The sequence below is a fragment of the Mus caroli genome, chromosome 1, assembly GCF_900094665.2.
Source record: "Mus caroli chromosome 1, CAROLI_EIJ_v1.1, whole genome shotgun sequence".
In the NCBI taxonomy this organism is placed as follows: Eukaryota; Metazoa; Chordata; class Mammalia; order Rodentia; family Muridae; genus Mus; species Mus caroli.
The window spans coordinates 32,870,683-32,884,286 of record NC_034570.1 but is presented as its reverse complement, the minus strand read 5'-3'; the positions used below and the strand labels follow the sequence as shown (position 1 = coordinate 32,884,286).

The 13,604-nt window shown below is 46.4% G+C and overlaps 1 protein-coding gene across 2 annotated transcripts in view; it reads left to right on the top strand.

The window, feature by feature from the left end:
* Nucleotides 1-13,604, top strand: part of Aff3 (AF4/FMR2 family member 3) — a 442,217-nt gene that overhangs the window by 364,806 nt on the left and 63,807 nt on the right. For both annotated transcript variants that reach the window (XM_029480447.1, XM_021160510.2), the window contains exon 11: nucleotides 1,099-1,139. In XM_029480447.1, the coding sequence (XP_029336307.1) occupies nucleotides 1,099-1,139 (41 nt within the window). The remainder of the gene's footprint in view (nucleotides 1-1,098; nucleotides 1,140-13,604) is intronic.

Genomic DNA, 13,604 nt, shown 5'->3' with positions numbered 1-13,604 from the left:
ACGCTCCAGAAGCACACTGACCCCTGCTCCCCAGCGCTGGGCTTAAGATACGCATACGTGCATGTCTTTGCAGAAGTGCTGGGGCTCCAAACAATACTGCTTAGGTTTATACACACAGCAAGCACGCTACCAAACCATGTCCCTGGGTCGCCAAAAACACTCTTAAAAGAAACAAACAAAACCACAGTCACAACTTCATTATTGTGTCTAAAAGTATCAATAATCCTATAATATTTTGAGATTGTCCAGTCAACGATCAGGTTTTCAAATAATAAATAAATAAATAGATCTAAATAAATAAATAAATCTGAAAGAAAACAATAAAAAGTAATTAAATTCTATCTTTAGTGGCTAGCAAGATGGCTCTGTGGTCATAGTACATGCTATGCAAACTTGGGGACCTGGATTCGAACCTCTAACACATAAAAAAAAAAAATACAAAAAGCCAATCATGTGCCTGTGACATCAGCGTTGGGGTGGGGCAGAAACAATCGGATGCTGGGAATTTGATGGCTAGTCAGCCTTCCCAAAATGGAGAGCTTTGGGTTCAGTGAGGGACCTTGACCCAAGGGAATACGACAGGCATCAGTGGAGGAAGAGAGCCAGTGCCCTCCTTAGCCTCTGCACACACATATCCACAGGTGTGCCCAGCCATACTCACACGTGCACAGCCGCAGACACACAACATAAAAACGTACCAACACCGATCTACACAAGAAGTTAGAAGAATACGGGTTTGTTTGGGTTTTTTTTCTACAGGTAATAAGGATAAAACAATGGAAATTTTATTTTAGGTGGTAGAAAAAAAATGTTCAGGTCTTAGCCATGCTTCCTGAGACCTGCCCTACACTGCCAGGGAGAAGTATGTAGCATTTCCCTCACAGTCGCCCCCTACTGGCAAACGTATGTTACTGCAGCACCCTTTACCAAGAACCTTGCTTTCATGACATAGCAGGGCTCTTTACTGTGTTGCTAACAGTTTAAACTTTGGCTGCCTGACAAAAATGTGCATGTGTGTGAGATACTTTTTTTTAAGTTGATTGAGCGCATAATTTAAAAGTCAGAATATTAAATAAACATCTCTCCCTTTTCTTCCAGCAGGCAGCCCAGAGAACAGCTCTCCGCACTCTAGCTGACAGGTACATTTTGTCATTTTTATGAACTATAAATTGCTTTATGAAACATTGAGCCCTATTTATTGTGGCATATAATTCATAATCGGATTTTGTCCCTAAAGAATCTGCGAACTGGGATGTTAAACATTCCGCGTGCTTGGATTTGTCATGCGTGCATGGAGTTTATTACCGCAAAACTCGGCTTGTTGTATTTCACATAAACTATGAAGAATCCCTTGTTGTGCCGTGAAACGAGAGACAAGAATCTTAGTGGGGAAGGCCTGAGTGGTGTGGTAAATTCTGAACTTTGGAATTGGCTGAGAGCCAAGCTCATTTCTCAGCAATAAGTATCTCTTTACTTTGAGGTGTTTTCTTCGCTCTTTCCATATTGGTTCACCCAGAGGACTCTGTCTTCCGATAAGATTTTCTCTTGAGCTGTACGCGTACAAGCCAGCCACTCATGCTCTCCTGCCCTACTCCCTGTACCTTTGCCTGTTGCTCACCCACCAGACTTCGTATGCCCTCCGTTGTTTGACCTGCCTTGTATGACTGAAGGAGTCATAATCCTGAAGAAAAAGCATAAACTGGAACTCACACCTAGAACAGACCATGACATGTGTATGTGTGTGTGTGTGTGTGTGTATGCGAGTGTGTGTGTGAGAGAAAGAGACAGAGAAAGAGACAGCGACAGAGAGGGAGAGAGACACACACAGAGGCAGAGAGAGAAAGAGAAAAGGAGAGGCAGGGAGAAAGAGGGCAAGGGCGAGAGTGGGTGAGAGAGCGGGCACACAGGCACACATGTGCTCTGTCAGCAGTCGGATGAACTCCCGACACATCTCTATATCTCGACAGTGTCAGACTCAGTCAGAGATGCCCCTGAGGTGACTGGCACACACATCAGGATTGTCTAGCCAGCCTTTGCCCTCCCTTCCTTCGGACTTCCCTTCAGAATGAATGAGCAATTGCTGACTGAACCAGATCAGCGCAGCACTCCTCCCAGGTGCGGCTCCTCCCTCGCGTAGGTGGATTACAGAGAGCACATGGGTAGAAAGCACTTCCTCTGTGGGGGCCTGAACCTGAGGAAGCTGATTTCAACCAAGAGCCTTTCACCAGTGACAGTCTCCGAATCGGGCAGTGCTTCTGGGCCTTTTGGTCAGAGAGACCAAGGGTCCAGACTCACATTGTGACCCAATCAAGCTCTTCCTACACGTATTTCTTTCTTCTTTTTGTCTTCTCTTTGAACGTAAGAGTCTTTTGGTCAAATGCTTTGAAAAGCAAGGGAAATCCATGTTCCCAGAACGGCCTTTACTGTACATACAGTACGTCCTTTCTGGGCAGTCATGAGAAGCTTGTGATATCACATTAACGCAGTGTTTCTACAACCCTGTGGATAGACCACAAACCACCCATTTACACCCTTTCCATGAAAAACCGTGTGTGTTATGCTGAGAAGCATCATGGCAGCCTCTGTCAGAATAAATCCAACTGCTGTATGTTAGGAAAATGGTCATACCATCTAAGATCAGATAGGCTGCATCAGAAACCAGGCCGGACACAATCAAAGGTCTCTCTCAGTGACTTAGCCCTGGGAAGCCAGTGTGGATAGATCTTAATGAGGACCCCTTTGACCTCTTTCGAATATTCTCATTAGAACCTGTCAGGCCAGTGCCGTGCCCAGAAGCCAGGGCCCCGGTGTCACCATTGCTTTCTTTCCAGTATAAAAGGCCATTCCCCTCTTCAATCCAAAAGGTTTTTATTCAAAATTAGAGGAACTCGGCTCACTTCCAGGTGATAGCTCAGACTACTGCACTGCTCCGGCGACGCCTTTGTAGGGAGCTGCCTTCTCCTTGTTTCTCTCTGTCTGCATTAATTCAGAGCCTAGCCACTTGAGTGACGAGCTTTTTGACACTGTGACACATCATTATGGCAAAATCTGTGTTCAAGAACCAAATAACTGAGTTACCCTGAAGACATTTCTTAGGTGACTTCTGGTTTGGTGTTGGGTTGCAGTTGGTGGCCATTTTGAAGCACATGCAACTCGTGGCCCCCTCGCTGGACACCCTCTAAAGTATGTGTATGTGATGATATGTGCCTTGGGCAAACTTGGGATCTTATGGTTGGCTTGTTTAGCTCATCGAGAATTGTGCCACTTCCTCCCTGTCAGGACACATTCTGTTTTCATGATGGGGGCATAGGTGAGAGCACCTGGAGTCACTTAGAGATGGTTCACTATGTAACTTGACTGGCTTGGATCTTGCTGTGTAGAGCATGCTGGCCTTGAACTCACAGTGACTCACCTGCCTTTGCCTCCCAAGTGCTGGGATGAAAGGCGAGCACCATATCCAGCTCTCATAGTGAGTTCTAGGCCAGCCAGGGCTACATGGTGAGATCCTGTTTTCAAAATAAAGAAAAATGAATTATAAAAGCTCTTCTTCAAAATCAGGACTTAAAAGCACCTACTGAATTTATTTGGATTCACTAATTCATTATTTTCTAGTTTTGTTTTTGTTTTGTTTTGTTTTGTTTTTAATTAGAGGATAGTAACGGCTCACACGGCAGGTATCTTTTTCTATCCTGTTACTTAATATTTTGAATAAACCAATATCTTTAGAAAAAAATATCCTTGTGCCTTGGGTCCATATCATGGTATGATTTGGTTAATATTCTGTCTGTCAGAATAACTACAGATTTGCAATGAAACTGATCATCCCAGCCGTGGGCTACCCAGAGCAGCTACTCAGAGCGTGGGATAATCCATTAGTCACTGTGGCAGTGACGAAATATCTGCAGCTTAAGGAAGGAAGGGTTCATGTGGGCTCACAGTTCCTTGGCATTCTGTGAAGGTCATCGTGACAGGAACTTGGGACAGCCAGTCACATTATGTCCTCAGTCAGGAATCGGGTAGCAGTGAACCATCCTTCACTCCCTCCTTTCCTTTTGCTCTGGGCGCCCCCAACCTGCAGAACCGTGCCGCACACAGTTAAGGTGGGTCCTCCCATCTCTGTTAACCTAAATTCCGCTGTCCCTCAAGGCTCTTCTACATAATTCTTAATCCCGTCAGGCTGACAGTGTAAATCATCACAATCTATCAGACATCAAATCACAGGATTCCTCTGGCTTCCTCAACGCTGTCTTCTAGCCTGTTCTCATTTCTGTCTATAAAGTTCCGTAACAGCCACACGGCACTCCGCTCTTTATCCAAAAGACCAAGCATGCTCAGACCTGACGTGTTCTCTAAGTTTGTGATTTCTGGAGTTGGGCAGAGAAGCATCTGTCTCTTCAAACATCATTTCTTCATTGCAGAAACTCTTTCTTGGAGCTTATTTAAAATATGTCTTACACTGCGTGTGTGTGTGTGTGTGTGTGTGTGTGTGTGTGTGTGTGTGTGTGTACAGGTGCATGTGTGCATGCTTAGATCTCAAGATCAGAGGACAACGTGCAAGAATCAGCCTTCTCCACTTAGATCTCAGAGATCTCAGCGGGCCACTCACTAGTCCTTGTCTAACTTTCTCAGATACACACAGTCCTGGCCTGTCTCTATCCACAGTACACTGGCACACTGGAGCTTAACACCCGGGGCATGGGCTCTGAAGTTTGGGGAGTCTCATGATCAGTAAACAGTCCTGGAAAATAAAAGCTGTAATGCATCCGTTGCCTAACTTTGAAACTCGCCTCATATACTGACCAGAGCAGTGGGCTTCGTTTATAGTGCAGTCTACATAGCCATAGAAGAGTAGACCAGGCAAAATGAGAAGCCGGACTCCAGCCAGCTCAGCAGACCCACCCTGAGATGACAGACCGAGCCGTTCTGGGAAGATGGGGCAGTGCGAGTTTGGTTCCTCTCTATACCTGACTGTGGGTTTGTGGGTTTTTGATTTGATTTGATTTTTTTGTATTTTTGAGAAGTTCGAGCCCCACTGGTGTCCCCAAAGGATGAAAACAACAAGCAGCCAGGGCAGGAAGAGGTGACAGTTTTTTTGAGGAGATAAATAAGCCAATTAAGAGAGATTACTTTGCACGGGGCTCTATCTTTATAATCTAAGTGCTTTTTCTTCATATGGGCGGTTACACTTAATGGACATGGGGAGGGAGGGGAAGAAATGGATGCCTGGTTCCTTTACAAAGATGGGAGACTCTGCACTGCAGAAGCCGCCTCGTTATCAGAAACGTGGAGAATATGCAAGGGCTCTGAGAGAGGCAGGATGTGTGTGCAGCCTGCGAGGAGCCCTGACTGTGATTAACTTCTCTCTGTAAGTAGTAAATAGCAGACAGCCCTGATCAGAAGAGGGATGCGTGTGATTTATCAATCTGAGCGACTGCTCATTTGCAGAGGAGCTGGAGGTCAATCTGGAAGTCTGCGGCCAGAGGAGCGGGAGGAGATTGCCAGGACTAAGAAGTTAATCATACCCCGAGACTGCTTCCATCTGTCTTGGGGCGACGGAGCCTCTGCACGGAGAGCAGGCATGCTTTATAGCACCAGATCAGGAATTAATATTTTCTCTGGAACCTCAGGCATCATTTGCAGCAACTCAGGCTTTATAAAAATGGAGCATAATTTGGTATGAATAAATCACGCTCTGTTAGAAATATGAGGGGCTGAGGAAAAAATTCACTTGACTCAAAAAAAAAAAAAAAAAGAAAGAAAGAAAAGAAAAGGAAAGAGGAAGGCGCAAGAAAGCTAGTATCAGCGCAGCCGTGAAGCAGCGGCACTCGGAGGGCAGGAACGGCCGAGTGCTTAAATTGTGCATATAATCATTTTCTGAAATGTCAGCGAGCAACTCCCAGCCATGGCTACATTTTTATAGCTTTGGAGACACATCACCAGACTATAACCTGTCTGCCCATCTGGCAGATTCTCGGGTCCAAGATCCATTTATATTGAAATCCAAACAACTGCCTCAGATTTATTCATTTATTCCACGGAGACTTGCCGAGCACCATGCGCTCGATGGGGTGCAATGCGAGATGAAGTGCACCCTATGAGAAGTGCTGCTTCTCGGGGTCTCCGCCAGCAGGAGGCAGGGGTATGGAGAGAGGCCTTCTGAACTTGGCTCTCTGTTTTCCCCTTTCTCAGATAAATCTCATGCATGGAGTCCTATTTTCCATGGGGAAGAATAGATGGAAATGAAGTCGATGACAAATAGCCTACAATTAAGGGAGCTTCACCTCTATCTACAGAGCCGAGTGTGAAATGGTCTGTGTCCAGAAACAAGATCAAACACGTACTGGGGTGGGGGTGAGGTGCTGGCTGGCTCAGCAGGGGCTTCTGCTCCAGCTTCTTTTTGCTGCCCCCTCCAGTCCAAGAGTCCAGCTCAACGGAACCAAGGGTGTGTAGTGCGCTGGCAACAGCCACCAGCTCACAAGTATACCTACCCTTAGGCTCTGTTCTGCTCAGTCCGGTGTGAGGGAGGTCTGCAGCTGCTGGGCACTGCTAACTGATCCCTTCTAAAAACATTTTACAATTTTTCACTTATTATGGGCAACATTTGTGCCACTGGGTGTCTGGGAAGGTCAGAGGGCAATTTGAGGAAGGTCCTCAATTTGAGAAGGGTCCTCTCCTTACCTCTTAGAGACCCAGAGCACAATGACTCTGGTTATCAGTCTTAATGGCAGCTGCCCTCACCTGCTGAGCTAGCTGGCTGGCTCAAGGGATCCTTTCTCTAAGCATCAAAAAGAAAAGATGGGGCACTTTTAAGGAAGTTTTAAACTCACAGCGCTCACAGTGTTAAAGCAACAGGTCGCCACTGGCCTTGCCTACAGCCCCCGTTCTCTAGTTTGTCTCCAAAGGCTAGTGTTATTCTTTAGAAACTGTATCTTTTTTTAATCTTCAGAACAGTCCTGAGAGGTACATGGAACCTTAAACAAAACAAAACAAAACAAAAAAATGAGCAAACCAAACCACGGGCACATGTTGTGACTCAACCAGGGGCCACATGGAAGCAAGTGGCCTAGCTGTGATCAAACGCAGGTCCAACTGTACACTCTGCCATCCTCTCAGTCGATACTGGCTTGGAAATGGTCAGAGACCTCCACCTTAGGCTTGACCACCTTTCGCATCCTCGATCTTGCTGCTGTAAACATCTTTTTATCCCTGGGAGGTTGCCTGGCAGGGATAGGGAAGAAATTATTGGATGGATAAATGAATGAATATATGGCTGCATGCATGAATGAATGAATGAATGAATACATATATGAATGAACGAATGCACAAATGAGTGAATGAATGCATGTATTAATGAATGCATGAGCGCATGCATGAATGAATGAATACATGTATGAATGAATGCATGCACGAATGAATGAATACATGTATGAATGAATGCATCATACATGAATGAATGAATGAATGAATGACGAACCAAACCCAGTGGTTTGTGGTTACAGAGGCAACTCTGGGCTTAAAGTAGAAAATTATTTTCTGAATTTAGCTCCATGTCAGTAATAGAGTGCCTTGAAAAGAAGTTGATGCAGAGGGACTTGGGAGTTCAGGCAGGTACCAGCCTGCTTGAGAGTCAAGCGACATGATCAGCTATTACATTGATAAAACAAGAGAGACACTGAACAATTAATAATAGCAAAATCAGTCCAAGGGTAAGCAAGACAGTCTCAGTAAACTGCTCAATGCATTTAAGTTAGAGTGGAGTAAGTTAAGAACCCAGGGACAGGGAGAAGATCCTGCAGTCTCATCAGAAACTTTCTGGCACCAAGTGAGGTCAGGTGATGAGTGCAGCCCCGCCCCCACAGCTGTAGCCCCATCCCCACTCTCATTGCAGTGATTTGTATCATGGCAAGACTTAAAATGCCCCCTTCTTGTCTACTAATGTATTTGGTGAACATTTACAGTTCTGAACCTGGACACTGGGTAAGGCACCATTCAAGGATCGACATACCAAGATCCATCGTCTGTGGCTCCCACTCCCAAGGAGGCCGGTATGCAGCAAAGAGAGGATGGTCCTGTGTGTCAGCATGCACAGTGTTCCTCTTGGAACAGTTGTGTGTCAGCATCCTGAGGGCCACAGCCATCTCAGCAAGGAAGAAAGGATTCAACATTAGGGCCATAAAGAGGGGCTGCCTTCAGTAGAATCCCACTTCCCTTTGTGTCCTAAAACTGCTTTCCCTAAAAATCCTACTGCGTGCACCTGGCTTTCTATTAACAGACTCGAGCAACTTCCCTCCACATCTCAGACCCCTGGGACAATCTCTCTGACCCCAGGGCTGATGCTTTCAGCCACTTTAGCAAGGAAAGCCCCCATCAAGCCATGGGGGAATCGATGACCTTGGTAGGGTATGTGGAGCAGTCAGAAAAGGGGACCCGATGGGCATGTTAGCTGTGACATGAAGGAAAACTTCATCAGTGCCCGTGACCAGGAGTGGAGCACAGGACTGTCTGTATGAACAGGGTCAGGCTTCAGGGTATCCAGAGAGTGGCTCTGCCCTGTGGGGAGGGAGGGACTAGAAGCAGCTCCACAGAGTCTGAGACACAGAGCAGCCATTTCTTCAACTGCTTTGTCTCCCAAAGGAAGATGTCTTCTACTAATCTTTATTTATTTACTTATTTACTGTTTACATCTTAAACGCTGATCTAGCCTTTTCTCTCCTAAAACACCAAAGCCAGGATCCTAGATGAGGTCTGCTCATGCCTCTAAGGGGGGGCCTGGCCACAGCTTGTGTCTCTACCACCCTCTCAGTTCAGCTATCTGGAAGGCTCCTCTGGGTCATTTACTGAAGCTCTTCCCAGTGATCAGAAAGGAGCTAGCCTGATTTTCTTACTGCAGAGCAAGGTGATCCTCATTATTTGAAAACCACTGTGTGGGGCCATGTACAGAGCCATAAATGCTAAGTCTCTCTGGTCTATAACAGGGTCCTGTGATTTCCATCCATCAGTACTCACAAAGGGAGACCCTCCACCCGCCCTTCTAGAGGGAAGCCACATAATTGTCCCTGACGGCCCTCGGGTGGCTATTAGCCCAGTCAGCTGCATTAACACGACATTAACAAGAGGCTAGTGCACAGGCTAGAGAGTCTAGAACTCTGCTTTAACGTTCCCCCCAACCCAGTACTAATTTCCACAATAAAACGAAATGGCTCCAGAGAAACCATTGAGTCCTATCAGGTAAATAATACACAGTTTAAAAGGTCCCAGGCATGTATTCACACAACAGAAGAGAGCCAAGGAAGAAGTCAGTCTTCTGAGTAAATAAATAACGGATTGTATAGAGCCACTAATTGCCCTTTACAGTGGTTTAGTGGGTTTGAGAGTGCTTGAGAATTAATACAGACTTGCCACCGGATGTCTGTCCAGGGAGGGGTTAGCAGGAGGGTCCTCTGGGTGAAAGTGCTTTAACGCTTTTAGTTAATGTCCACAATTGCTGAGAGCCCCAGCTCATGGGTGACGTAACTTTTGTCTTCTTTAAAGAGAATAATGCGGTGATGACGTCCGTGCGGAAGCATGACTGCACTTGATACCACTGAGCGGATGTGTGGAGAATGGTTAAAATAGGTATTATGGACCTTACATAATAATAATAATAAAAATCTAAAGCTTAACAAAGAAAATGAATAGCAGATACAGCCCGAGATCCCTAATCCAAAAATTCTCAGTTGCAAAAGGCTCCAAAAGCCAGAACTTCTGGAGCACCAGTTTAACACCACAGTGGAAGATGATTGCTTATTAGGAAACCTGGTCTGTGCATGGCTAACACATCGTCTCAAGTGACCTTCAGAATGTGTGTGTAAGGTATATGAGAAGCCATTGGGTTTACTGTATTGGGTACACACACACACACACACACCACAGACTCTGAAAAGGAACTGAAGTCAGAAAGCATTGTCGAGACAGGAATTTGGGGAAAGCGTTGGTGCTCCAAGACTTTTGACCGACATGGCGTTTTCTCCTCCATAGGGCAGGCGATCGGTGTCCTCTCCTGGGTTTGAGGTTCCGAGGTTCCCACCAAAGCACTGTGTACCTCATTCTCAGATAAGAGTTAAAAGTGACCCCGGCCTTCTGCACTGGGGATAGAGCAGAGCTAACCCCTCTCCTGCTCCCCAAGCCACTGTGACTGTGAAGTAACACAACCAATTGTCACCTTTGTTCAGGTGCATCACTGTGCTCTGAGGACTGTGCAAAGGGAGCAGAGGGAGCCAGGTCCTCACGCCTCAGTGCCAGGGCAGTTGGACCACATTACTCATTTCTACACATTGTCATCCTACACGGCGTCCTCTTCCTATCAAATACATCCTCAGACATTTGCTAAGTTTAAATCCCAGTCCTATACAGTATTTTTTGCTTAGTCTTTGTCACTTGGTCAGCATATCCTGTGCCTTTTAACACCCTTGGGGTTGTCCCTTCTAAACCAAGGGGAGTGGATGTTCTGTATGTCTAATGTTCGTAGCCTATTTAATTCTTATTTAACTTGACACAAAACAGTACACGTGGCATTTCAGTGCAAAAGCTGGGGCGGGGAGGAAGCTATTGTGTGATTAGCATGTTTTCTGTGTCACAGCTATCTACTGAAAAATAGAGACTTTTTACAATTATATATTTCTGAAAGAGACTTTTGCCTGTACCTTGTTGACAAACTGCTTTGATTACAGACTTACTGTCCCGCCGGAAATGAGTTACTAATTGGTAGTTACTGGGCCAGTTATTTTAGAATGTTTAAACTGACCACTAGTGAGTATGGCAACATACAGTTCCTGCCTGCCTTGAACTTCAGCCTGTGCTATCAGTCTCAGTGACCCTGCTCTGGGAAACTGAGCTAAACCCAAAAGAGGCCACAGAGTAACATATTATATGGGGGTGTGGGTTCACGTGTGTGTGGAGGCCAGGGAACAGCCTTATGAGCTGTCTACCTCTCGTTTTGCGATGAGAATCTCTCACCAGCCTGGGATTCTATTTGTCTTGGCTGACTGCCCAGCCTCCCAGTTGATTCCCCTGCCTCCCCAGTGCTGAGATAAGAGCTACTCCTGACTTTTTTGCATGGGTGCTGGGGATTTGAATTCATACCCTGAGGCTTACCTGGCAAGCACTTGACCAACTAAGCTATCTTCCCAACTCACCAATTATATATCTAACAAGAAAAGCTTTTTAAATGTTACATCCTAAGTGCACGGGTGGTTTTCTGAACATGCTGGTGCCGCAGCAAGCCAGTTAGAGAAACGTCTGGAATGGTGTGTTAGCCATTTGATAGTCTGAGGTCATTGTTTTGCATCTGTGTCTTGTTCAAAGATCAAACTACCTAGCTGTTTATAATGGGAGTTTATTTAAACCATGGCCCCAGTGCCTTTGGCTTGGTTTTGTTTTACATCTCCAAGCCCACAGAGTCTTCTATCTCTGGCTTTACTGGCCTGGCAGACAGGACCTTCTCCAGAACTGTCCTTCCCTCCCAGAACTGTCCTTTGGCCAAGTGTCTCTCTGAACTTGAAAATCACACAGCCATGAGACCTGGCTGTCCAGCCAGCTGCTACTCTGAACTCATGGCCTGCCCCTGTCCAAAAGTCCTCCCGTCCCAAGGACCTGCTCTTTCATCCTTTGCTGAGACAGCCTTGGCCTAGCGCTGGCTGTTTGCACTAGCTAGCTGGCCTTTGATGGCTGTGATTTGGAGCCACTCCACTGCCCTGCTGCCAGGGAAGGTTAATGTGCTCCTGACGGCTGGGACAACCTGACCTTTCTCACTTTGCCCAGCTCCCTGCCCTGTGCTGGTTCCTAGGCCAGTGTCTGGCAGCCACATGATGTCCTCACCCTGGCAAGCAACATACAGTCCCTGGGCAGCATATGTCCCTTCAGGATACACCACGCAGAGTATATTCCAGATGTTTTAGAACAACCATCTGATCTACCAAATTCCAAGTACATTTCTCGGCCTTGCCCCTTGGGCTCACTACAATTATTCTGTCTTCTTTTGCATACGTTTTCCCGCTCTTTATCCCTCTCATCTTAAGAGAGGGAATCCAGTGTGACGGTGCTCACTGTAGTCAGTTCAGCTAAAACGTTGAAACAGGCTTGCTTAACCAAGGCCATGGCCCCTGTTAAATATCACAGGCCAGGTCGGCCTGCTTGCTGGCCCTGGTGTAGCAAATCAAATAGTGCTTTCTGAAGACCTGCCTGGGCTGAGTCGGAGACCCTGCCGCTCCCCGACACTGCCTCTTCTTGGCTTTGTTCACCCTGTTCACAGCCAGGGAGTCAGCGAGCCACTTGAGGTCACAGCTCTTCATCTTTCAATGGAGACAAATCTTCCCTGTTCAGCTTGCCTGATCCTAGAGCTAAGAGGAGCCAAGGCAAATAACACCACTCCATGAGCACTGCAAATTGAGGTGTTAGTCACTGGAGAGAGCATACGAAGGAGTGCCAGGTTTTCTTTGAGTCACTGTCCTGGCTATTTTATGTAATTGTGAAAGGACACAAGTTCCTATTTGCAAGAAAAGATGGGCACAAAGCACGTTGTTAACTCTCCCTCTCTGGATGGTAGGTTACCTCTGACCTCCTGGGGGGGCCATGCTAGCTGAATGTCTCAGGGCCTATGCGTGGGCACCTTCCTGTCACCATGCCATGTCATCAACAGACAGCCTTCTGCGGCATGCATTAGTGTCCAAATCTTGCATATGGGAAACTGAAGCTTCAAATTGTTGAGTCACTTGCCACCCAAAGTTAATGGACACAGAAAGGGGTGGTGCCTGCTGGAGCCACAGTTTGCAGGGGACATGTGGCCTTGGACAGGGAAGGTCTGCCTCACCACAGGCTGGTTGCCCGGGGTTCGGGTTCCTTTCCACCCTACTTAATCTCTTACAACAATGCATATTTCAGCTCTCCTTGAATCACACACAACACATGCCTGGGTGCTTCACATGGGGACAGGGCTGCTCCATTCTCCGCCCCAGAAGATAAAGTCAGCTGGAGATTTATGTGGTACAACGTGCCTCTCCTAGCCTGGTTACATCCAAGCAAGCAGGTGCAGGAATGTCAGCCATCTTCCCATGCTCTAAGCTTAAAATAGGAGATGACGAAGCATTTGAAAGGTGAATTGGTTGGACTCAGACAGATTTAGATAGGGAAGGAAGAAGATGCAAGCCAGTACTGTTTCCTAAGATTTCTACTCCTTGGAGAATTTTCCTCTTCCAGCTGGCTGGAGACCTAGTATCTATTCACTGGTACTCTGAAAGGAAAGAAATTGTATTCAAATATACATCATGTTTTTGAAATGTGCACACACCCATGTATCATTGCTTTGGAGACCAGCCATCAGCCATGCCAACTTTCTTGCCCTAGCAAAATGAGGCAAAGCTTCAGAGTGGTGGAAACCCCATAGCTCCTTGGATATCTCAGATCAGTAATAAGAGCTCAGCCAACATTGTTTCCTAGGTCCCTTTCAAGCCTTGGCTCTGTCATAGGCCCATTTTGTGATTTAGCCACAGAACTATTCATTCTTTCATACGTAGCCACACACACACACACACACACACACACACACACACACACACAACACATACACA